At 36.0% G+C, this 25,059-nt stretch overlaps 4 protein-coding genes and 2 non-coding genes across 7 annotated transcripts; 5 read left to right on the plus strand and 1 right to left on the minus strand.

Annotated features, from left to right (window-relative positions):
* Positions 1–24: 24 nt before the first annotated feature.
* Positions 25–108, plus strand: TRNAL-CAA. The gene has a single exon. It is a non-coding gene; the product is annotated as a tRNA-Leu (tRNA).
* Positions 109–269: 161 nt separating this feature from the next.
* LOC18018605 (protein RFT1 homolog) lies at positions 270–4,217 on the plus strand. The gene is made up of 14 exons (XM_006399183.2): positions 270–484; positions 589–668; positions 1,107–1,201; positions 1,294–1,454; positions 1,742–1,893; positions 2,004–2,122; positions 2,233–2,396; positions 2,498–2,572; positions 2,698–2,775; positions 2,939–3,076; positions 3,196–3,351; positions 3,453–3,505; positions 3,589–3,770; positions 3,936–4,217. Exons 1-14 carry the CDS (start codon positions 430–432, stop codon positions 4,000–4,002), a joined length of 1,575 nt encoding a protein of 524 aa, XP_006399246.1. The 5' UTR covers positions 270–429; the 3' UTR covers positions 4,003–4,217.
* A 344-nt stretch (positions 4,218–4,561) lies between these two features.
* Positions 4,562–11,975, plus strand: LOC18018606 (structural maintenance of chromosomes protein 6A). Its single transcript, XM_006399184.2, has 28 exons — positions 4,562–4,780; positions 4,951–5,056; positions 5,189–5,322; positions 5,533–5,588; positions 5,709–5,795; positions 5,868–6,188; positions 6,566–6,685; positions 6,941–7,075; positions 7,233–7,309; positions 7,401–7,476; positions 7,625–7,699; positions 7,809–7,913; positions 8,081–8,250; positions 8,352–8,454; positions 8,545–8,657; positions 8,914–9,115; positions 9,291–9,422; positions 9,508–9,622; positions 9,765–9,850; positions 9,922–10,017; positions 10,171–10,307; positions 10,405–10,507; positions 10,610–10,689; positions 10,799–10,877; positions 10,970–11,027; positions 11,318–11,415; positions 11,530–11,624; positions 11,713–11,975. The coding sequence occupies exons 1-28, from the start codon at positions 4,624–4,626 to the stop codon at positions 11,768–11,770; spliced, it is 3,174 nt and encodes a 1,057-aa protein (XP_006399247.1). The 5' UTR covers positions 4,562–4,623; the 3' UTR covers positions 11,771–11,975.
* Positions 11,976–12,160: 185 nt separating this feature from the next.
* Positions 12,161–14,267, plus strand: LOC18018607 (F-box protein At5g07670). 2 transcript variants are annotated; one of them, XM_024156598.1, is made up of 3 exons: positions 12,163–12,815; positions 12,942–13,566; positions 13,801–14,267. In XM_024156598.1, the coding sequence occupies exons 1-3, from the start codon at positions 12,392–12,394 to the stop codon at positions 14,066–14,068; spliced, it is 1,317 nt and encodes a 438-aa protein (XP_024012366.1). In that variant the 5' UTR covers positions 12,163–12,391; the 3' UTR covers positions 14,069–14,267. The 2 variants fall into 2 exon arrangements, with proteins under 2 accessions (XP_006399248.1, XP_024012366.1); XM_006399185.2 differs by having other exon boundaries at positions 12,161–13,566.
* Positions 14,268–14,432: 165 nt separating this feature from the next.
* TRNAA-AGC lies at positions 14,433–14,505 on the minus strand. The gene has a single exon. It is a non-coding gene; the product is annotated as a tRNA-Ala (tRNA).
* A 5,469-nt stretch (positions 14,506–19,974) lies between these two features.
* LOC18018608 (NAC domain-containing protein 79) lies at positions 19,975–21,567 on the plus strand. Its single transcript, XM_006399186.2, has 3 exons — positions 19,975–20,308; positions 20,433–20,710; positions 20,835–21,567. The coding sequence occupies exons 1-3, from the start codon at positions 20,119–20,121 to the stop codon at positions 21,357–21,359; spliced, it is 993 nt and encodes a 330-aa protein (XP_006399249.1). The 5' UTR covers positions 19,975–20,118; the 3' UTR covers positions 21,360–21,567.
* Positions 21,568–25,059: the final 3,492 nt, after the last annotated feature.

Here is a 25,059-nt window from a genome sequence, read left to right on the forward strand (position 1 = left end):
TAATAGTACGATTAATAACAAATTGTCAGGATGGCCGAGTGGTCTAAGGCGCCAGACTCAAGTTCTGGTCTTCGAAAGAGGGCGTGGGTTCAAATCCCACTTCTGACATATTATTTTTCGTCCAATATGTTTTTTTTTCATTGGTTAAGGAAATTATCCGAATCGAATTGGTAAAAGTTCGGTTTAATTTGGGATCCATTTTCGCCAACCTGGATAACCCGACCCAAAAAACTTTTTGTATGGAGTCGTCGTCGACGTCTTCACTCTTCACCCCCGGTCAGCTAAACTGAGGATTTGGGTATTTGTTAATTAATGGAGTTTCCATAGATAAACTTTTCTTGGATTCGTGCAACTTGAGCGTGAACATACAGTTTAAGATCGCAAACCCAGAGACAATTAGACGAAGGACTGGAGTTTAGCATCTCAAAAATGGCCACTAATAGGGATAGTGTTAATCTCTCGCGCACGTTCAAGTATTTACTAGGTTCGTCTTCATTCTGTGTTTGTTTTCTTTTATCTAAAATCTCTCTCTGCATTTTCCTGCTAATTAGATTTTCCCTTTCTTCCTTGATCGATTTTTGGAATTAGCTACGCAGTTTCTTTCCAGAGGCATCCCGTTCATATTCAATTCCTGGATCGTCAGGCATCTCACCGAAGAAGACTATGCGGTAATTGATCTTTGTTTACCAGTTTCTTTGCTTGTACATCCGTTGATTGAGAGCCCAGTTTTGCTCAAGTCGAATGGATATGTTCTTAGATTTTGCCAATGTAGGTGCTTTGACTATTTGGGTTGCCTTTAAGCTTAATGGAAAGTACTATTTGGCTTGTATTTATATGCATTTCGTATGGTAAAGATGGGTTTTGTGCAGTTGGGTTCCAGGAATCTAAGATGTTATTCTAATTGCTAAGTGTGGACTTTTAGGTGTAGAAGACCAGGTTTTTTTCTGTGCCTGGAAACAATTATAAAGTCATGTTTTATAAGTATTAGCTCTGCTTGGTTTTACTGGACTTTCACTTGAGTTGCTACGTGGATGGTGTTTCCTTCTTCCAGAAATTCAATGGGTTTTGCATATAAGTTCGATCTATCTTTTCTCATTTCAATGCAGCTCTACGCTGTCCAGTTCCATCTTTTTGTTACCTGTGTCTTGTTTCTCAGCCGGGAAGGATTCCGGCGTGCTTGCTTGCGGGCTGACATTAACAGGTATACATAAAACAGTTCGCGCTGATCCAGTGCACATAATCAGTTCAGGACTAAGTTTTTGGCCAATGATATTACTTAATTTCGTTCTGCAGTGATGGTCTTGTATCCAAGAACGATGTGACTAAGTTATTGAAAGTGGCATGGGTGACATTTCCACTCGGAATAGCCATTACTATTGCAGCATGTATTTTTGTGTTATGGTGGCAGAACCTTAGTTACTCCGACACATATGCACAGGCTATCTTGATTCACGGTACATTTTGTATGCCTTTATCATACTTCTTTCGCTTACAACCTTGGAATTTGAAAGTTTCTGTTTTGTGGTCGTTTACTTGTGTCTGTAATAATTATAGCAACATCCATTTTTTTCCTTCCGTGGCTGCAACTTTCTTTATTCTTAAACAAATTCTTCGGTGATACGTCTATTCTTTTGCTAATAAGATTTCTTTCTAGTAGTCGGAATTTAGATTCTGTGAATATATGGCAGTAGGATTATTCTACCTTTTTACCAACATAAGGACTAACCAACTTAATTGGCAGGATTTGCATGTGTGCTGGAGCTAATGGCTGAGCCTTTGTATATCCTCTCTCAGACATTGATGCTTCTAAAACTGCGACTGGTTGTTGAGACTGTTGCTACATTTTCACGCTGTGTAACTTTGTGCTTTCTCATAGTCAAGCAAACAAACATGGTACATATTTGTGTTAATACGCACAACTCCATTTTGTTTCTGACAAAAGAAGCATGCTTGAAGAAACTTATATAATAAAACTAAAATTTATTATCTTCAAACATACGTAGGAAAAAGGGATAATCTTTGCTCTGTCACAAGTTGCATATGGAGGTTCCTTATTTATTGGGTACTGGGCTTATTTTCTCATTTGTGATGTTTACAAAAGTTCGAATCTCTTTCCGTTCAGGTATGAGTTCTCTATTATTTGATCTCCTTCTCAGCATTCTTAACTTTTGATATGTTCCAATCAACTCTTTCATTTCCAATGATGTTCCAACAATCTTTGTGATGTCACAGACTTGGGGGATTCTTGGATTTTGATATGCAGCTCTCGAACATGTGTATGCTATTTACTATTCAGTCCTTCCGAAAGTTAATCCTTCAAGAGGGTGAAAAGTTGGTCCTTGTATGGTTAGACACACCTTATAACCAGGCTGTATATGGGATCGTTGACAAACTTGGCAAGTCTCTTTCGTGACAAAATCTAAATTTTCCACAGCTACAAAGTACATTTATCGTCTACAGTTGTTGCTTAAAAAATTCTTACACAAATTCTCACCAGGAAGTTTAGTTGTACGTATGGTGTTTCTTCCCTTTGAAGAAAGTTCATACACTACATTTGCCAGGTTCGCATCAGGTTTATTTCTTTCCTGAGTATAGTGTAATTCAGTGTGTAATTAATCTTTGTCCTTGTGTTTCTCGGTATTTGTTACCGTCGAGTTCATTACCATGCATGGTTTCTTTTTATCTCTCTCTTGACAGGTGATTTGCCTGACCAGCGAAAGAGAAAGAAACTTGGAATTTGCCTGACCGAGGCCTTGAAGCTTGTTATATTAATAGGTATATATTAATGAATTCCACTCGTGATGTCTCCTACCAGTCCCTAATACCGGGCATCTGCTTTTCAACTACCATTACAGATCCTCAAATTTTTTTTGTTCCTAGATGTATATAAGACTTTTGACTTAATTTTCGGTTACTTCCTGTTCCTGGGAATTTCTAGGTCTTATATTTATGGCATTTGGCCCGAGTTATTCATACTCTCTCATCAGATTGTTGTATGGTGAAAAATGGAGCGATGGAGAAGCTTCCTTGGCACTACAGTTTTATTGTCTTTACATCATCGTCCTGGCCATGAATGGTTAGTAATCATATCTAGATTTACCTAAATGCTTATTGACTTCTTCTTAGCTACCTTGATTTTGCGGTTACTGGTTGCATTTTTTCCAGTCCTGTTTAGTTTGCAAATTATCTTGTCAGGAACCTCCGAAGCATTTTTACATGCAGTTGGAACAGAGGATCAACTGAAGCGGTCTAACGACATGTTGCTTGTATTTTCACTGATTTACATCGTATTAAATCTTCTGCTGATAAGATCTGCAGGAGCAATAGGTTTAATCTTGGCGAATTCCTTGAGTATCCTTCACCCATATATATGTAGATTTTGCAACTACAGTCCACTTTTGTTTATCTTTATCTTTTTTCTGTTTTCTTGATTTTCCTTAAAACATAAAAAGATATGATTGGAAGGATCATCTATTCAGGGCTATTCATCCGAAGTTACTTCCAGGTGTGCTTTGATTCGTTAAATTAAACTATCTATTATGTTGACAGTCTTTTGTTATTGTTGTTTAACTCCACAACTGTCAACAGGTCGATTCTTCTTCATTCTCGTTCCGAAAGTGTTTTCCTTCAGGTTGGAAAATTCTTATACTCTCGGGCATAATCACTCTCATCTCAGAGAGAACCATTCTCGACCATAAGAATTTCTGGGCAACATTTCCTCTCCATTTCGCCATCGGTTTCCTCTGCTTTTGTCTCTCAGCCTATATCATGTAAGTCCTCCTCTCCGAAGACAATCACAAAATCCATTTCATAAAACAGACTTTTACACTCTGATTTCGTTTATATTAAACGCCAATTGTATTTTCAACATCGGACTATATGGTTCTGCATATTAAATAATATACTCACTGAAATCTTGTGGTTTCCTTTGGTAGATACCTGCGGGAGAGGCTGTTCATCAATAGAATCATTCGTTTCAGGAATAACGACCATGACGACTGAAAAAAAACCAAGAAACCGATGGTTTAAGTACGGTTAAGGATCCGGTTTATGGTTCTCTTACAAGAATTTTCACGCCAAGAATAGGAAAGTGAAGAAGCTCTTGTATTATGCATAGGTTTAACTGGAAAAAAAAAAACTCTTTTCTTTTTTTGTTGGTCAACAAACTGGAAAAACTTTTCATACTATTTTAACTAGCAGTGAAACCCCTCTTCACTCCTCGGTTTTATTTTTTTATTTTTTTTACTTCATGGGTCAAATCACATTCTGGTAAAACCTTGACAGAATATTAAAAAGCGAATAGAGAGAAAAGTAGCAAGATAGAGGGTAATAAGGGCACAAATCTTACTATTTTATTTTGTTTTTTAAAACGGATAATTGACCACACTAAGCCAGTTGTTGCACGAACCAGTCTCCGGTTCGCTTAGACCGGTGACATAGGGAGGCGAAATATAGAATGCACAATTTGAAGCCTTGAAGGCCCATTTCAAATCCAAAAGACCAGTCTGGGATTACATTAATAGTGTTCCTCCTTTCCCCGCCAATAAACACCTGATGAACACTCACTGTCTCTTACAGTATTTTGGACTCCTCTGAGTTAGAAACCCTAGAAAGCGACAAAACATGGATACCGATGGCTATCGACGGAGTAACCCTCTCGACGATCAGCATTCTGGCTCGGGCAAGATTCTGAGACTACGCCTTGAGAATTTCATGTGCCATAGTAACCTCGAGATTGAGTTTGGCGAGTGGGTCAATTTCATCACCGGTCAAAACGGAAGTAAGAATCTTACCAAATTTGGCACTTTTAATCGCTTTTTATGACTTGTGGCTGCGTTTTCTGGAGTTGGGTTTCCTGCTATTTTCGGTAGAGCAGGGTTTTTGTTCAAGCTTTGATTTTGAATTTATGCTGTATGATTTATACCATTAGGGTGTTTTCTTAATTTTCAGGCGGTAAGAGTGCAATATTGACTGCTCTATGTGTTGCGTTTGGGTGTCGAGCCAAGGGGACTCAGCGCGCTTCCACGCTGAAAGATTTCATAAAAACTGGATGCAGGTTTGTGCATTTATACGGGGAATGATTTTTCTTCTTTTTCGCAGCTGCTTTTAGGGAGTTTCTAGCTTTTGCTTCTACACAAAATTAATTGCAGAAATGAATTTCCTGAATCTTTGTGGTATTTTCTTGCAGCGATGCCCTTGTTCATGTCGAAATGAATAACCAAGGAGAGGATGCTTTTAAGCCTGAAATTTATGGCGATACTCTAATTATTGAGCGCAGGATATCTGATTCTACTAGTTCTACGTTTCTCAAGGATCATCAAGGTTAATAAATCTTTGATGCTTTTATCTCTTTTAATTTGATGTGACTTACAGTTTTGTGCTTCTGCTTGTTTTCAATTTTTTTTTTGTCGTTATGTAACTTCTTACTTATATGTCAAGTCCTACCAGCTCTTACTGTATGTCGTTTGTAAATCAACTAATTGATTCAAGAAGGTTTCTGCTTACTTGTTCTCTGCAAACCTTATCGTACAGGGGAAAAGATATCAAACCGAAGGGAGGAGCTACGGGAACTAGTTGCACATTATAATGTGAGTTTTTCTCTTTGGTTCAAGTTTAAAACTTTGACCATATATGTTATTATCAGATTAAGTTTTATTGTCAGTATTTATACGAGTTCATTGGGTCTGCATTATGCTTTCTTTGGCCAGATTGATGTTGAGAATCCATGTGTGATAATGAGTCAAGATAAGAGCAGGGAGTTTTTACATTCTGGAAATGACAAAGATAAATTCAAGGTATATCCAGTAAATTGGTCTGCGGTGAAGTATATCTTGTTGATATTGTTGCTAAAAGCTTTCGTTTTGTAGTTCTTTTATAAGGCAACCCTTCTTCATCAAGTCGATGATCTTCTTCAAAGTATTGACACAAGTTTGAACGCTGCAAGTGCTCTTGTGGATGAGTTCGAGGAGACAATAAAACCAATAGAAAAGGAGATCAGTGAATTGGTTGGAAAGATAAAGACTATGGAACAATTTGAAGAAATATATCAACAGTTGCTGCATTTGAAAAAGAAACTAGCTTGGTCATGGGTATATGATGTGGATAGGCAGCTCAAAGAACAGACTGAGAAGATTGTGAAACTCAGAGAACGAGTGCCTACTTGTCAAGATAAAATTGATCAGAAACTGGTAAGTAATATGTTCTTCTATTACCTCAAATTTGGATTACTATACACGATCAGAAATTCGTAGGGGTGCATGACTTTTCTAAGTTTCTTTTGGGTACTTTAATACTGCAGTTTATTAGTTGTTTCAAATAGAGAAAGTTTCGAGTAAACAAAAATGTTGAAGCTTGAGGTTACTTCTTCCCTAAAACATTCTCATATGCCCATACGGGAATATTTGTATATCGTGGTTCGCTCTTCATTTATGTCTGGTTGAGCTTCTAAAATATTTATTTGCTTACACCCTGAAACCTATATATTCCATCGTAGCATCAATGTATACCTTAACATATCGCTTAAATCCTTCATCTTGGAGATGATTACAGCTGGCCATTTATGTAGGGTGAGGTGGAATCTTTAAGAGAAAACTTGAACAAGAAGAAAGCTGAAGTTGCATGCCTGATGGATGAATCGAGTACTATGAAGAGAGAGATAGAGTGTTTGCGGCAATCAGTCAATACGGTATGTTAAAAATTTGTTATAAAGAGAAGGGTCTCAGTTAATGGAATGAGCCCTGAAGTTCGTAAATTAGTAGCAAATGAAAGGTAGCAATTGAAAGTATTGGATTTATCAAATAAAATCTTTTAATTGAATATTGGGTTTGCGGGGCTCTGATGGGCACTGCTCTTGAGCTCGTTTATAAAATAGTTTAGCTTTGAAATCTTACTGGTTTAATTACTTGTCGCATCTGTGGAGTTGATATAAATTTTAAAGCAGGCTGCAAGAGAGAAGATTGCTCTGGAAGAAGAATACCGTCATAAGTGCAATAACATTCAGAAGATTAAGGATCGTGTTAGGAGGCTTGAACGGCAGATTAAAGATATTGATGAAATGACTATAAGAAGCACACAGGTCCTCTTTATTTATCATTATCGTTAGATATAAAATCCGCAAACTAAGATTCTATAAGTTCTATGCTCAGTGTTTGGTATGGTGATTGAGGCGTACTGTAACGTGTGTGTGTGTGTGTATAGGTGTATATAATACTTACAGCCTGATAGTGATGCAGGCTGAACAATCTGAAATCGAAGAAAAACTGAATCAACTGAAGCTAGAGGTTGAGAAGGCTGAATCATTGCTTTCCAGGTCTTTATAATTTTTTCCGTTTTCTTCTCTTGGGCTATCCTTTTAAACTATTTTTTTCCGCTAAGCATGGATCAAATATTTGACACTTCAGTTTGAAAGAGGAAGAGAACATGGTAATAGAGAAACTATCAGCCGGAAGGAAGGCTGTGGAACAAATAGAAAATTTGGTATGATGATGCTTGTAGTTTTCCTTATGAATCTTAGTCCTAGAATTTACTGTTTCATATTTCTTTTGTTTTAACTATTATAATAACCACTTTATGTTGCAGTCTTTAAATTTCTTGACGTTCATCTATTTGGCCTTTTGATGTCTAGATTCGAGACCATGAAAAGAAGCAAAGAAACATAAACGCGCACATCAATGATCTGAAAAAGCATCAAACAAATAAGGCGCTTATCCAATTACATGGATCTACTAGGAAGCTCTATATGTTATTTCTATTTATTTGGAGGATAACAATCTCGAGGTAGTTGGATAATATCAAACTTCTCTTGCTAGGTTACCGCATTTGGAGGAGATAGAGTCATTAATCTTTTACGGGCGATTGAGAGACATCATCGCAGATTTAAAATGCCACCTATTGGTCCGGTTGGTGCTCATGTGGTAAGTTTCCTATTTGTTTCTTCCGCCCCAAAAAATTCAGTCGAGTTAGTTTAAATCTTCTCTTATATAGACCATGCATGGTGTAAAGAAAAGCTGCATTTTCAACTGTTACGACACAATCTCTGCTGTTTTAATGTGAACTCTTCTAATTTTGCGGTCTTCTGCAGACATTGGTCAATGGTAATAAATGGGCTTCTACAGTTGAACAAGCTCTTGGCAACCTCCTGAATGCCTTTATTGTGACCGATCATGAAGATTTAAATACTTTGCGAGCCTGTGGAAAGGAAGCAAATTATAACAATCTGAAGATTATTATTTATGACTTTTCAAGACCAAGGTAAAACTATAAATTTTTTTCCAATATCTGTGTTTATGTTATGCTCTGTTAAATGGATAGCTTCAATTATATTGCAAACGCCATGGTAATTGTTTATGCAGGTTAACTATACCAAGGAACATGGTTCCTCAAACGGAACACCCAACTATTCTCTCTGTCTTGCACTCTGAGAATCCTACTGTTCTTAACGTCTTGGTGGATGTGGTAACATTTTGTCTGTATTTACTAACTTTTCTTCCTCCAACCCCTGTGTGGTGTTATTTATTTATAGCTTTGGTGTCTCGATATTTCCAGAGTGGTGTGGAGAGGCGAGTGCTTGCAGAGAATTATGAGGTTGGCAAGACAGTTGCCTTTGAGTCAAGGCTCTCGCATCTGAAAGATGTTTTAACTATAGATGGATATCAAATGTAAGCAGCCATTTAGATTGCAAGAACAGATCGTTTAAAGGGATAATGAACTATTAGGTGTCTACAACTTCTTAAAATGAGATAAAAACAAAATTTTAACCAAAAGAGGTTTAAGTTGAGACTACTAGGGCCTACTTCTGATGTATTTACTGAGTTTTTTTTACTTGATTAGTGGAAAGGCTTAATGTTGATTTTATTTCAACTGTAGAGGAAGATTTGCGTCTACATATCAGTATTTTAACTATTCTTGAATCAGGTTTTCCCGTGGGGGTGTTCAGACAACGCTTCCTTCCCGTCTTCGAAGACCGACTCGATTGTGTGCTTCTTTTGATGACCAAATCAAGGATCTTGAAATAGAGACCTCAAAAGAACAAAGTGAGATACATGAATACAGGAGCCAAAAGAGGGAGGCAGAGGTGAATCTCGAGGATATTGAATCAAAAATGCGCAGACTGAAGGTAGCGAAAACTCGCTGCTGTCTCTTTAGCTGCACCCAATGTTTAACTGTCTTATCTGAAACATTTCGCTTGTTTTCACAAAGCCTAAGCTTGTTTGTACTTTTTTTTTCTTTTGAAGAGAAAAGCTTGTTTGTATTTATAATCACTTTGATATGTTTTGTGGTCTATGTTACAGAGGCAATGCACCCAACTTGAGAAAGATTTGACAAGGAAGGAACTTGAAATGCAGGATCTGAAAAATTCAATCGCTGCTGAAACCAAAGCTTCACCTACATCAAGTGTTAACGAACTTCATCTAGAAATCATGGTTAGTTTTATAAGTTGAAACGCCTGATTGTCATTTTCCACCCCGGGCACCATTCCTCAAGCGTTGCGCTATTTGTAATTCTCAGAAATCTCGAGAAGAGATAGAGGAGAAAGAATCCTTGCTGGAAAAGCTCCAAGACAGCTTGAAAGACGCTGAACTAAAGGCTAATGAACTTAGAGCTTCATTTGAGAACTTATATGGTATGGTGGCGATAGATTTATTTTTCTTGGATTTGTGTTAAAAACATGAAAGATCGATCATCTTGAATTACAGACTCCTTTGCTTTAACATAGTTCAAGCAATGCATGTAACATTTTTTTTTTTTTAAACGTGCGAATGCAGAGTCGGCCAAGGGTAAAATTGACGCCTTTGAGGAAGCAGAGAATGAGCTAAAGGAGATTGAAAAAAAACTCCAATCCGCAGAAACGGTACACTTTCTTAAAGAGTTTGGTTCTTTACTTGTTTTGCACTTAGAACTGAAGTTTTCATTCGGTTTCAGGGAAAGAACCATTATGAAGATGTAATGCAAAACAAGGTGTTACCTGAGATTAAAGTGGCTGAGGCTAAATATGAGGAGCTTAAAACCAAGCGGCAGGTAAGAATTAAACAATTTTGAAGTTACGTTAGTAATATAAACGAAAGGACAACAAATATATAAATCAAACTTAGCAATGCAAATCTTCATATTCAAGTTATTGCTATTGGATCCATATTATTTTATTATTTTGTTCGGCTGCCCAAATTTCAGGAAAGTAATGAGAAGGCCTCCATTATTTGTCCTGAGAGTGAGATAACTTCTTTGGCTCCCTGGGATGGGGACACTCCTATACAGCTTAGTGCTCAGATTAACAAAATAAGTCATAGACTGAAGCGAGAGAGTGAAAAGTGCGTATTTTGTCTTGCTTTGTCATTGTGCCTTTACATTGAAACTACCCGTTGAATGCATGTGAAGGTTACATCCTTTTATCTTTTGTTGATGCAGGTATTCTGAATCTATCGATGACCTCAAGAGTATGCACGAGGAAAAAGAACATAAGATTGGGAAGAAACGCAAACTTTACAAAAGCTTTCGAGAAAAACTGAAGGTTAAGCCTTGAAATTGTTAATATAATTTTTTCTCCTTATCCAAAATTCAATATATCTATATATATGCTAATCATTTAATGTGTGCATTACTGCTTAATCAGGTCTGCAAAGATGCGGTAGATTCACGGTGGAGAAAGCTCCAAAGAAATAAAGATCTTCTGAAGCGCCAATTAACTTGGCAGTACGAATTGCTTTGTTCATTATTGGCGCTTACATTTGATTTATAGTTCTATCTCAAGTTATGTGGTTTTTCATATGACCTTGTCCTTGGTTGGTGATCTTTGAAGCAGATTCAACTCTAATTTAAAAAATAAAGGTATCAGCGGACGTATCAGAGTCTCTTATGAGGAAAAAACTTTGTCCATAGAGGTAATCGTCGACGTAATGCTACATTTTGCATCTGCTGTGTCCATATTATTACATTGATCAACTGTGTTGACGTCATCTTTATTCTGCAACAGGTTAAGATGCCTCAAGATGCAACAAGCAGCGCTGTTCGAGACACTAGAGGGCTTTCAGGTCTGCTTCTCTACTCTCGATTTGAGTATGGATTAGGAGTTAAAATCCCAAATTTGATTGAAAACGTAGAACAAGGATGCTCTTCTAAACAATGTATGATATTAATTGTTTAAAAGCCCTTAGATATTAAACTCAAAAGAAGAAATGTAATATTTGCTTGCTATTGCACTCTATGTTTTTTCCTAGATTTGACTTTCTTATTGCTAAGTTTCTGGAAGCAGCTAATTACCCCATTGAGAGTCTAGACAGCTTCAGACTTGATTAGTCCCCCTCTTGTCATAAAATTACAGGTGGAGAACGGTCTTTCTCGACTCTATGCTTTGCATTAGCTCTTCACAATATGACTGAGGCCCCAATACGAGCGATGGACGAGTTTGATGTGTTTATGGTAATCTCTACATCACTCTCTCTCTCTCATTTACAAGCATTTGTCATGCTTTTAGCGCTTGATAAAACACCTAAAGAGAAAGCCGTTAAAATGTTTCGGTTTCTGCAACCTCAGGACGCGGTAAGCAGGAAAATCAGCTTAGACACATTGGTTGATTTTGCATTGGAACAAGGTTCACAGTGGATGTTCATCACTCCTCACGATATCAGGTAATAACTTCCACTTACAGAAGACCAAAATAGAAATCCCCAAAATTCACATGTGAATATCTCTTCTTCTTTTTTTTGCAATTTACAGTATGGTGAAGTCAGACGATAAGATAAAGAAGCAACAGATGGCTGCTCCTCGTTCTTGACCTAAATAATCTCTTCTTTTTTGGTGTGTGTAAATTCTATCTCACAAAAAGTGATCCCACCATTTTAATCTAACTGTAGGGGGAAAGAATGAGTTCGTCTGCTTTCCACTTCTAATTTTATTTTGTATTTATCTTATTTGTGGGAACTTGGAAGTTTCTCTTTTGTCAATATCTAAGAATGAATGAATATGATGATTAAAATCAAGTGGCTTCAGATTTTGGATCAAAAAGAGTGAGAGTGACAGGTTTCACTGTGCATTTGAGACCGTTTGTAAACTATTCCGAAAAATCTACAACAGTTTTCAAACGAAAGCTAACAAAAAGAGACCGAATCTTTCGTCTAGAGAGAGACAAAAATAAGATTAAAAAATCACAACCCAGAAAAAAAAATCCAATTTTTCTTTCTTTCTTTGAGAAAACTAAAGTGATTGCAAATTTCTCAGACCTTGAAACACACACTTTCCATTTTAATTGCAGAAATCCGTTAACGTTTCAGAGAAAGAAGAAAAGTTTTCTCGGAAAAACTAAAAACCATTCCTCCGAGAAAACGTTGGTTTCAGGGAGGACCACTTGCACTTGACGACCGGTTTTAACTGCGGCGGAGAATGTAAAGGGCCAAGTATGTCGTTTATGGGGAAGAAGGAGAGTAGTCCAATTTCGCCATTGAAGAAACGACGAGCCAGCTGGTCGGAACTTTGGGTTAACCATCACCATTTACTGTCTTCTTCGCCGCTCGATTTGGCTTCCAAGTTTCACCCTCCAATCGCCAAATCCAAAACCCTACTCCCCGATTCCTCCAAGACCGATCTCACGCTTCTCTTACCTGACCTCACCCTCCTCTCAATCATCGAAAGGGTACCTAAATCCCACCGCAAGAATCTCTCTTTGGTTTGCAAGAGATGGCAGAGACTCCACGGTCGTCTTGTTCGGTCGGTTAGGGTATCGGATTGGAATTTTCTCGCGTCCGGTCGGCTGATTTCGAGGTTTCCCAATCTTGATAACGTTGATTTGGTCAGTGGGTGTTTGATTTCGCCGCCAAATTCAGGTATTTTAGTTAACCACAGGCTAGTTTCCTTTACTGTTGGTGTAGGGTCTTACCAGAGTCAGAGCTTCTTTGAGGAGAATTTGTTGTCTGTTGAAATGGTTGATAGAGGGCTGAGAACCCTTGCAGGTGGCTGCCCCAATCTCCGCAGACTCGTGGTCACAAACACTAGTGAATTAGGGTTGTTGAATGTAGCTGAAGCGTGTTCCAGGTTGCAAGAACTCGAACTGCACAAGTGTTGTGACAGTGTTTTGCTTGGGATTGGTGCGTTTGAGAATCTGCAGATCTTGAGGTTGGTAGGGAATGTCGATGGTTTGTTTAACTCCTTGGTTTCGGATATTGGCCTGATGATTCTGGCTCAAGGGTGCAAGAGGCTGGTGAAGCTTGAGCTCTTTGGATGCCAAGGAGGATTTGACGGGGTTAAAGAAATAGCCGAATGTTGTCAAATGCTCGAGGAACTCACTGTTTGTGATCATAAGATGGAGTCGGGTTGGCTTGGAGGTCTTCGATATTGTGAGAATCTCAAGACGCTGAAACTGGTGTCTTGTAAAAAGATTGATGAGGATCCTGGTCTAGGTGAGTGCTTGAGTAGTTGTTGTCCTGCGCTCGAGCGGTTGCACTTGGAGAAGTGTCAGTTAAGAGATAAGAACACCGTAAAGGCTTTGTTTAAGATGTGTGAAGCAGCGCGAGAGATTGTAATACAAGATTGTTGGGGATTGGATAATGATGTCTTCAGCTTGGCAATGGCTTTTGGGTACTAAAAACTTTATTTTCTACTTTTGTGCTTTTGAGGTTTGATATTGGTGAAACTGGTAAAAGTAGACGGTTGCATTCGGGTTTTGTAGCACGATATGAATCTCTAGAAACAATGCGATCTTTAAAGTTGCAGCCTTTAGCCAAATTTCTCTGCTGCTAGTAGTAAACCCATAAAATGATGACTTTAAAGAAGATGGAATCTAATGCTGATTATCTTTGTTGGGTTTTGCAGGAGAGTGAAGCTTCTGTATCTAGAAGGATGCTCATTGCTAACAACATCAGGTCTAGAATCCGTGATTCTACATTGGCACGAGCTCGAACATCTGAAAGTGGTTTCGTGCAAGAACATAAAAGATTCAGAAATCTCGCCGTTGCTTTCAGCTTTGTTCTCGGACTTGGTAGAATTGCAGTGGAGACCAGACACCAGATCCCATCTCTGCTCAAGCCTTACAGGGGCTGGGATTGGGAAAAAAGGCGGAAAGTTTTTCAAGAAAACATGAAAGTTTATTACGAATTCTCAATACTGTTTCACTTGAATGCTTTTTGAAGCTTTATTAGGTTCTCTTTTTTTCTTTCTTCTCTTCCCGTTGAACAGAAAAGCAACTGCTGTAAATTTCTGCTTTGTAATCAGAAGTTTTCGTGGCTCCGGGATCGCTATTTTACCTTACTTTCCCTCTGGAAGAGAGTCGTGATTAATTAGATTGGGTGCGAGTTAAATTTCAAAGAAGATTGCTCTTTTTAAGACCTGATCACAATTCACTAAGATTGATCCATGGCTACTTAGTTGCGCCTACGGAGGAAGTTAAAGGTATCTTCATGCTTGTAGATTTGTACAAGGAAAATGAGAAAAGGTAGGAAAAAAAATGGAGATGCGGGGTATCGATCCCCGTACCTCTCGCATGCTAAGCGAGCGCTCTACCATCTGAGCTACATCCCCATTGATGAAAAAATTCTATATAAGAAAAATAAAACCTTATTTTCTAAAATGCAAAAACTATTTTAATTTTCTTGTATAAAATAGAAAAGTAAGTAACCATTAATGACTAATGTAAACCTTAAATCATTAGAATTTATCTTTTTACCCCTTCTAAAATTCTGCAGAACAAAAATATAAACCTAAAAATAGATAGGTATTCCCTCAATGAAAAAAGTGTACATGTGAGGTTCCAGTTATATACAGTTTAGCCTAATTAGGCCAGTAAACAATATAAAAGTGTTACAACTTAAATTAGGTTTTCTTAAGTGGTTTAGGTTCATCCACATACGCATATATCATTCTAATTTTCGATTTATACCAAGAATATCACGTGGGGCGGCTTGGTGCCATGCTAAACGAATTTCATTTCTGGTAGTAATAATGTGGAATTTTTTTATAATAATAAACATTTGAGTTCCCAAATAATTATTCTTTTCACTGTGTTGCAATTTGTGCATGTGATAAACCAGACAATATTGTTCCTTTTTTTCTTTCTTTCTTTATCTTGTATTTGATTATTTAAACATGTTGTAGTAATAGGTTACAACTTACAAGTTCCCTTTTAAGGAAAAGTTAACAAATTATATTTCCTAGTCGTCTTTAGTTTGTTCATTATAACATTCATACGCTAGGTCGATCATTTGTGTCAACTAAAACTCTAAAATCTACACACAGGAAAAAAAATTAATACAAAAAACAAAGAAATTTCTTTTACCACACATATATATATATAGTGTAACATCCCGACTTTTGGTTAACCAAATATCGGATGTTACCAGTTTCTAATTCCGGTTTTATTAAATTAAACCATCTCTATTCTCTTTTCTTTTTATTTCTTTTTTAATTAGGTATTTCCTAATTTCTTTCTAAGAGCCCATTAAGCCTAGCCCATCTATTTAACCTCTATATAAATACCTAATTAAATCCCTAAAATCCTCATTAAGCTCCTAATCAACCCTAGCCACCTTTTTCCTCTCTCTTTCTCTCCTCTCTGCGCCGAGCTGCTTCCTTTCTCTCTCTCTGCGTTTTCTTCTTCTTCTTTCTCTCTCTTGGTCGCGTCTCTCTCTCTCCTTGCCGCGGCCGCCACCATCCTCCAAGCCTCTCTCGCCGCCGAAGCTTCCTTGCCCAGCTGTGATGTCTGCGCCGCCTCCTTCTCATTTGGGTGAGATGGGAGCTGATTCTGATGGATCTCCTCTTAGATCTCCTTCTCCTTTGCTTCCTCCTCCAGTTTCTCAGCCTTCTAAGCCAAGGTGAGGGCTATGTGGCTTCATCCTCTCTTACATATGCATGGTTGTCTTTTAAGTGACCTTTTCTTAGATCAGGCTTAGATCTGCTTGTTAGGGTTGTTAGAATTGTTTAGGACCTGGATCTATGTTGTCTGTTTGTTGATGATTGCTGGTTGCTGGTGGAATGAGATAATTAACCTGAACTTGGATCTAAACTTATTGGACTTTAAAATATTGATTGTGTGATGTTAACCTGATTATTGTTCCTTTTTGTTACAATTGGTATCACCGAACGTGCATCTTAATAATAGAAAGACCTTTAAGAAATGGATGATTCTTTGAAATGGATGATTGTGCATATAGATCTCTGATAGGATCCCTGGCTCCTGGAGGCAGGAGTCAGTGTTGTTTGTTGGCTATCGCTATCGTGTGAGGCACGGCTAGAGCCATCGCTGGAGTGGATTAGCGATCCACTGTATTGAGCCGTCCAAACGGACCGCTGGGTACAGCTTTCTGGTGAGACCGCTATGAGCAGCCGTCTGAGTGACCGTTAGTGTCATAGCCTGTCTCGGTGATTGCTGTGGATCAGTCTGTGTGACTGGCAGAGTGAACCTGACTAATGGGTATGGTAATAGGCCAGCCATTGGATGGGATTATTCTGGTTGCCTTTCCGGGTGAGGCATGGGGGCCCATGTGGCAGCCCACTACTGCCGCGTCCAGGGACCCGTTGCTTGTGTAGTTGCTTGTAGGGTTACCCTTGAATGCTGTGTGATTGATTGCTAGGAATGAATTGTCTATATATATAAGTAAATATATCTATATATGTGTTGCTTGGGCTTGCTTTAGGATTAGATCTCTTAAAACCAATTTATGCTAGTTCGATGATGTTGTGGGCCTCCTTAAGATCCACCCTCACTGAGTAATCCCAATTACTCACCCCTCCTCTCCTCTTGTCTTTCAGGTTTAGTAGAGAGATCAACCTAAGTCTGTGTTGTTGATTGTTACCTGGGCGTTTTCCTGGCGATCCTGTGTGCTCACCAAATCGGACATCTTACCGACGGTTCGATGGCCGATCTAACATACCCGGTTCCCCGCTCTCTTAGGAGCCTGGGATAGGGATGTTACATATAGTAACAATGCTCTTTTCTGATTTCTTAACTTGCATAATTACAGATAAAACAATTTATGACCGGAGACGATATCATATTTTAACAAATGAATCATCTTCTCAAACATATATAGTACTAGATTTGAAGAGTGCTTTAAGCTTCCATGCACTGTATTATGTATCGACGTCGGTTTAATTTTAATGAAGATCAGATTTTCACCCGATTATATATACATTAAATTTGAATGAGATCTGGAGAAACATTTTATTTTTTTTCCATCCAATTAAAATAATTTCGCATGATAACAAATTAGCAACATATCTTTTAATCGAACCGCGATCAATGTACAAGATGCATAGCAGAGTAGAGTAGAGGAAGTTATCTAATCTTACATCGTTGTATATACTCCCTCCGTTTCACAAAGAGTGTCATTCTGACACTTTTTTTTGGTTTCAAAAAGAATGTCGTTTTAGAATTCCTATGTAAATTTTGATATAAAATACCATTTTTAATCTCAAAAATAAATTTAGAAAATTAGTTATAAATGTAATTCCAAAAGTCATTTCTGCAAATTAATAAGAGTATAAAAAATCTTTTATCTTATTTCTTAATTTGTGTGAAAAATGTTAGAGCGACACTCTTTATGAAACAGAAGGAGTATATTTCTATTTCCATTTCTTCTTTTTTTTTTCCATCTCGTTTACCTAATAAACGTATTGTATGCACGGCTACATCTATTATTCCATATTCTGTGTTCGAACTTCGAAGAGATGCACCCCAAAAAGGCTACGTTCTTAATTGACCCTTGCAGCCACTAAAAACTGCCACGTAACTCCCAAACAGTACTTAGCCAACAAGGTCAACTATAGATGCATTGATAATTACTTGATTACCTGTCATTTACACGTGTTTATTTCTTATTGGTTAATAGCTGGCATCTAAAAATTGTTTATGTGTGATTAAAATCGGCATGAGGTTGCAGATGTGGACAAGTTGACTATGCTAATGACCGGAAGTCTATGGGATTACTCGAGAAACAGCCAGACACGTGGTCTTGTCTTATTAGATCTATTTCCTTAAATAGAAATATTAGTTGCTTTCGTACCAACCTAATTTGCAACATTTTCTATAAGTAGAATTTTAATTTATTAGACGACCAAATCTTATTGGATCCGCGCTTTCCTCACCCCACGATTTATTTTATTTCTATTCATTTATAATATCATCGACCGCCTGATCCACTATTTTGACAAACAAGTTTGTCATTACTGCTGGCTTTGGAATTAGAAGAAGATTAACCGAAGAGTTTTTTATAAGATAACAGGGAATATCACTAATTTAGAAAAGAGGAAGCCTATTACGATAGGTACTTACTTTAACAGGGTAAATTATTTTATAGTCAAATGACTTAGAAAGCTCATCATAAACGTTTTTTTTTTTTTTGCCCATTTTACTATGTCTAGATAGATTAAGTGGGATAGGTATTTGTTTATTCGTCGAAACTCCATTCTCATTTATCACCCCCCAATAGTTGGTTAATCTAATAAAGAAATTATGACTTTTTATTTAAGGGAATATACTAGGTCACTAAGTAGAGCTATACCTGTTAGCAAAAAAAAAAAGTAGAGCTATACCTTTGAATTTTCTAATTTCAATTTAAGTGTATATATAACGGAAGCATCCGCCTCACCTTGTTACACATTATCTATATTATGTCATTTTGTTTGAATAGGTGCATTATACATATTTTAACTACATACCAATATGGATTTTACGTAGGCATGTGTAATGGTACTTCTATTATAATTGTAGATGGAATTCAAATATTGATTAAAATAAAAATGTTTTTGAATAGATGTCGATAAATATTTTTTTAAGTTCTTTTTATGTTTTAGGTTGAGCTTTTTAGTTCTTCATCCAAATGGTAATAGAAAGTAAAATAGGAATCGTAAGGCAAGAAAGCTTAAAACTTAATAGCTTGATGGCAAAATATGATGATTTGTTTCGTTGAATTTATCAAATTATCACAATGGCATGTTCGTTCATACACTTGCTCTTCTTTTAAAAGGGAAAATATATTGAGGATAATAAACATATGTATATTGATGTCCATGACAAAATACGATGTTTTTAAGTTTGACTTTTTTTACCTCGTTAGACACCGTTAATCAATAGTAAAATAACACAGATCTGTCAAATAAGGAAATAAGATTAAAGTGCGACCAAAAAAAAGGAAACAAGATTAAATAACCAATACGAGTAACAGCAAAACACCATTTGTCAATCAAATTCATGCGTTCCTTCCTGGCATTTCTTTTGGGAATAGAGAGTTGTACTTATTAAACAAAATTAATTAATAATATTAGGGATTTGGAATAAATAAATCGATGTCGAGTCATCAGAATTTCAACATTTAATTACATGTAATGACATGCACGGACCTGAATATCAATTTTTTAAAAAAATAAACGAATTGATTACTACCGACTACGGTTAAAACAATAACTCTCTTGAATCATATTAATAATAATATTATTTTACTCATTGCCAGTCTGCCATTATTCATTGCATAAAAAGTTAACGAGAACAACTTATGTTGGTTATTCGCTGAATTTTCCATTGTAACGTTAATAATTATTCTCACCGAGTTACATTCAAAGAACCAAAAATAAGGCAAGTCTACTATTATAGATCCGATCATCCGAATATAGTTTTATGAATTTCATTTTAATTATAATTACCTTTTCAAAAAAAACAAAAAAAAAAAGAGAAGAAAAAGGTTTCTTTCTTTTTTAAAAGGGAAAGTGCTAAACAACCTAGCCAAGTTGCGTTGCACACTACGTATCTTTTTCTCTCACAAAATAGGGACAAGATTTTTTTATTATTTATACATAAGTAATTTGTATTTTAAAAACGATCATTTTCGTCAAAAAATTATACCTTTCTAGTTCCATTAAGTTCCGTTCCTTTTTAGTTCCTCTCCGTCTCCTTAATCTCTCGCTCTTTAACTCCTCTTTTCACCTTTACTCTCTCTTTCTCTCTCTACATATATCTATCTATCTATATATATTCTCTGAACCCATCTCTTGAAACACATTCAAGATCAAATCTTTTTCGATCAAAAAAAAAAAAGCATTTCAGAAACAGGTGTTTTCGATCAAAAAAGGGTTTGAATTTGTTCCGGGATAAGATATTTGCTTTTCTCTTAGGGTTTAAGGTTACGTGGGAAATAAAAAAAAATGGAAACTTTTGGTGGGTTTCACAAAGAAGATGATGAGCAGATGGATTTGCCTCCTGGGTTTAGGTTTCATCCAACAGATGAAGAACTCATAACCCACTATCTACACAAGAAGGTTCTTGACATCGATTTCTCTGCTAAAGCTATTGGCGAGGTGGATTTGAACAAAGCTGAGCCATGGGAGTTGCCGTGTAGGTTTAAACAAACCAAGTTTTGTTTTTTTAACATCTCGGATCCAGAAACGGATTGTTTTTTTATTTCTGGTTATCATTGTTCTTGAAATCTAATGTGTGTTTGGTGGATTTTTGTTAACAGATAAAGCAAAAATGGGTGAGAAAGAATGGTACTTTTTCTGTGTGAGGGATAGAAAGTATCCGACCGGTCTGAGGACTAACCGGGCAACTCAAGCCGGTTACTGGAAGGCGACGGGGAAGGATAAAGAGATTTTCCGAGGCAAATCGCTTGTTGGTATGAAGAAAACACTTGTTTTCTATAGAGGAAGAGCTCCAAAAGGGCAGAAAACAAATTGGGTGATGCATGAGTATAGGCTAGATGGAAAACTCTCTGCCCACAACTTGCCTAAAACCGCCAAGGTAAAAAAGAAAATCCAACCTTTGCTCTGTTTTTCAACCCTGTTTTATACATACTCTGTTTTTGTTTTGCTTTGTTTTTTTTTTTTTTTTGATAGTTTTTGGGGTTTGGTTCCATTTGTGGCAGAATGAATGGGTGATATGCAGGGTATTTCATAAAACTGCTGGAGGCAAGAAGATCCCCATTTCCACTTTAATCCGGATTGGTTCTTACGGAACCGGATTACCACCTTTAACCGATTCTTCACCATACAATGACAAAACCAAGACCGAACCGATTTACGTGCCCTGCTTCTCCAACCAAACTGAAACCAGAGGAACAATACTCAATTGCTACAGCAACCCTGCCCTTAGCTCGATCCAACCTGATTTTCTTCAGAGGATTCCACTCTATCAACCTCAGTCTCTCTACGTTTCCGAGAACCTACAGAATTCAAATCCGATTCTTGCTCAAGAACAATCGGTCTCTCAAGCGATGATCGAGAACAGCAGAAGGCAGAGCTTCAAAACGTTGAGCATCTCGCAGGAAACCGGAGTTTCTAATACCGATATTTCATCGGATTTTGAATTTGGGAGGAAAGGGTTCGATCATCAAGAAGTTCCGTCTTCCTCCGCCGGTCCAGTTGATCTTGAACCTTTCTGGAATTACTGAAGATTCAGAACCTCAAAAAGTCCATTAATTTAGGTCACAAGTAAGAAGAACTTTGCAAAGTTTTATCCTTTTAGCGTGGTGTGCTAAGTTTGTATAGATTATTATAGCACTTCTTCCCCTGCTCTAGTGTTTTCGATTATTATACTCAACTGAAACTTAATATTAGATAGAGGATACAAAAAAGAGAATCAATTAAATTAGTTAAATTTTTGTTTTATTTTTCAAAAAAAAATTCATGAATTATGGTGAGTATATATATATAACTGATGCCTTTGAAATATCAACATGTTGAATCAGAATCAGTTTCAGGCCTTCAGTGTATATGGTTTTTGAGAATCGATTTGCAGGAAACTTTTTTTTATAGGAATAATTCTTCTGTCATCTCAAGCTTTTTCGGATTTTTATGACGAACCAAATCCATATATATTGCATGGGGCCATTGGGATGATATAAAAACAAAATGTATACTCGCGCATATATAACACATGCATCGATGACATACATATGATACAAGGACTAAACGTGGCTAGCATTATAGAAACACGGATCTTAACAATTGATATCATAATTTAAATCGTAATTAATATGAAAACCACCTAAAATTTAATACTTTAATTTCTACTTCCCACGAATACTATCTAATTAAACATATGAACATTGGGTATATATATTTAACAAATACTTATTTTCTTTTTTGCCGTTGCCGTTGCCGCCAAAAGATCACATTTTAAGTTGCTCATAAGTCATAACATAGCAGCCGTCTGTAAGAGCAGCATGTATATCAGTGAACCTCTAAAGGAGGGTTCACCAGAATATAAAAATATTTTTTTTTTTAGTTTTTTTTTTTAATTAGAAAATTATAATTTTCGACCAATCAGGATGCTCTATTTCGGGATGATACCGTCTCTTCAGGTTCGTCGGGATGATACTGTCTCTTCAATATTAAACTCTTTTGTCTCAAAAACTGTGTCATGAACCCCTTTTGATCCTCTGATGTACATGCTGCTTAGTATTTGACCTTGTCGACAGAAAATGTTTTTTATATTAAAATCTTGTTGATTTTAATCCAAATGCGTCAGTCTAGTTGATATCCAAAGAGGGAATAACAGAACCAAACGGTTAGTCGTGTTCAGAACTTATTGTCGACGTAAACTTTCCTAACAAAAGCAGACTCATTAACCAGAAGTAGATATCCACAGACAAAATCGATAATTTCATGTCATTATTCTGACACATCATATAATTATCTTTATTTTATTTAATTAAATATTTTTATATATAGTGAAACACAATTTCCATGGAAAAAATAGTTTCGTGTCATTATTGTGATATATCATATAATTATCTTTCTTTTATTTAATAGTTTTTTTAATATATAAAGTGAAACACAATTTCCATGAACACGAAGCACAAATTCACGCACGTATCAATTAATAAAGACAAATCATCTTTCATACTGTATTTTCTAAAGATATATATAGCTAAATAACTACATTATATTAATTAAATCCGAGCACTGGATGTTGAAATACATAATTTATATTTAAAAATTCGCTACAAGCCTACACATATATGACTTAATGAGTGAATGATTTTAATGAATTAATTAAATCAATATTCTTAAAACCGTCTAACACACGAACAACACTTTTTATTCCTCTACTTTTAGATTAAAGATGTACTTTCGTTACTTATCGACTCTCTTTCATTTTTCCCATGAAGAATCTATTCCGTTATAAAGTTTTTCTTTTGGTTATAAAGTTGTTGCGCATGATGTATGAAATATGTGTATATGTACGTATGAAATGTGTGTATATTATGTACATGTATACTAATATTATACTCTGAGCAGCTTTTAACTTGAATCATATATTGAAGTCTATATACATATTGAAGTCTATATACATATTGAAGTCTATATACTTTGACTAAGAATAGTTTACATTAAAATCGGTGATACCAGTACGTAAAATAAATCCGATGATACCTATAGAAAATTGATAGACTACAGAACAAGATATCCGAAAATTGTAAAATAACAAATGAAAGATGGAAAATATGATTGAAACATGTACAAAATTATCTTAGAGGTTTTTGTTTTTGTAAAAATAGTAACCATAATGAACACGTGTTAAATATGTACTTAAAAAGGATCCATTTGAGTTTCACGCAACATCTTCTTTAACGATATTTTACTTTGTTTTTACCTTTTCTTTAATATTTATTTTGCAGCTCCATCTTTTTTTTTTTCAATCAGATTTCAGAAAATAGTATTATTCTATGTTCTAACAAACACTAAACACTAATGGCACGGATTTTGCTTTGTAGAAGATTTTAACTTTGGTTTTATAAATCAATTTGTATAAAAAACATGAATCACAACATAAAATCGTTGTTTTGGTGGATGTTGACTTTTTTTTCTTCTAGCGTGTTTTTCATAATCACTATTTAATATATAAAAATGCCCATTTTGAAGTTTGGATAAAAACAAAACAAAAGTTGATTACTATAGTTCAGTTACCTTTCAAGAACAGATCCCCAAACCCCAAAAACACTCGGATTAAATTTTGTATTTTGCTAATTTCGGATATGTATATACTTCAGATGAATTTGAAATCTCACCCCTCAGTTAATTGCGGATTTAACATGAATACGTATACCCACGTGTCGTATTCGATGTAATTAGTCGTCACTTTAGTTCACCTTTTTTTGTTTTTGTTTTGTTATTTTCCACTTTTTCGGTTGACAAGTTTATTTTCCAGTTAAAATAGACAACTTGTCCTTCATTTACTCCTTTCATTATATGGGCGAATTATTAGAAACACGATGTAGAAGCAGATACTCTCTCGTCAACGATTTTCGAGTGGGCTTCTCGATGTTGGCCATTTATATTACTGTAGTTTGGGTCTATCTTCGAAAAGGCCCAATTTTCTTCTTTATCAATCAAGTCAATTCCTCTTAAAAAGACTGTACCCAGTACATAAATAAAAGTATAAAGTTATAAAACCAACCTCAACATGGAAGTATACGAGTCATATGACTATATATGGATTCATTATACCATATTGCATCTCTTGTTTTAATTTCTTAACTACGTCAATTAATTTTTCAGATAATCACTGAATTCGAACCTGACTTAGGCCCAAAAAATAGATGTTTGATGCAATTAATGGTCCTTATGCGTCAAACTATTTGATTGATATACTAATTTATCATAACTCAGTCATTTGAATACTCTTGAATTAATCTCACATATAGTCAGCAGAACTAATTTCCTGTATAATAAATTTGACGTAAAAATTAATTATTACTACAAATGTTTGAGAAATTGCAGATTTAAGTGATTGACTAAATTTTCATTTAAATTTATTAGATTTCATTTAAATTTATTAGATAAACTAAAATTATGTAGTAATTTTTGATTAAGTTTGTCTATGTAAACTTTACATTTTTCTATATCTGATAGTAACTAACCGATTGCTCAGGAATTGTCGGTTTGACCTTCGTACATGCCCCTATCCCCTAGCTACTCCTTCTATGGCCTGGCTTCCCAACAATTTAACATTTAAAAGCATCATTTAGCTATCAAATTGTATTGCACTATCAGCAAAGCTTTACATAATTAGAAAAGGAGGAAAAGTGAATAAATGATATTAGAGAATTGTGTTATAATATAAAATTGGCATTCGAGAATCGTATC

Source organism: Eutrema salsugineum, unplaced genomic scaffold, assembly GCF_000478725.1.
Source record: "Eutrema salsugineum unplaced genomic scaffold, Eutsalg1_0 scaffold_2, whole genome shotgun sequence".
Lineage (NCBI taxonomy): Eukaryota > Viridiplantae > Streptophyta > Magnoliopsida > Brassicales > Brassicaceae > Eutrema > Eutrema salsugineum.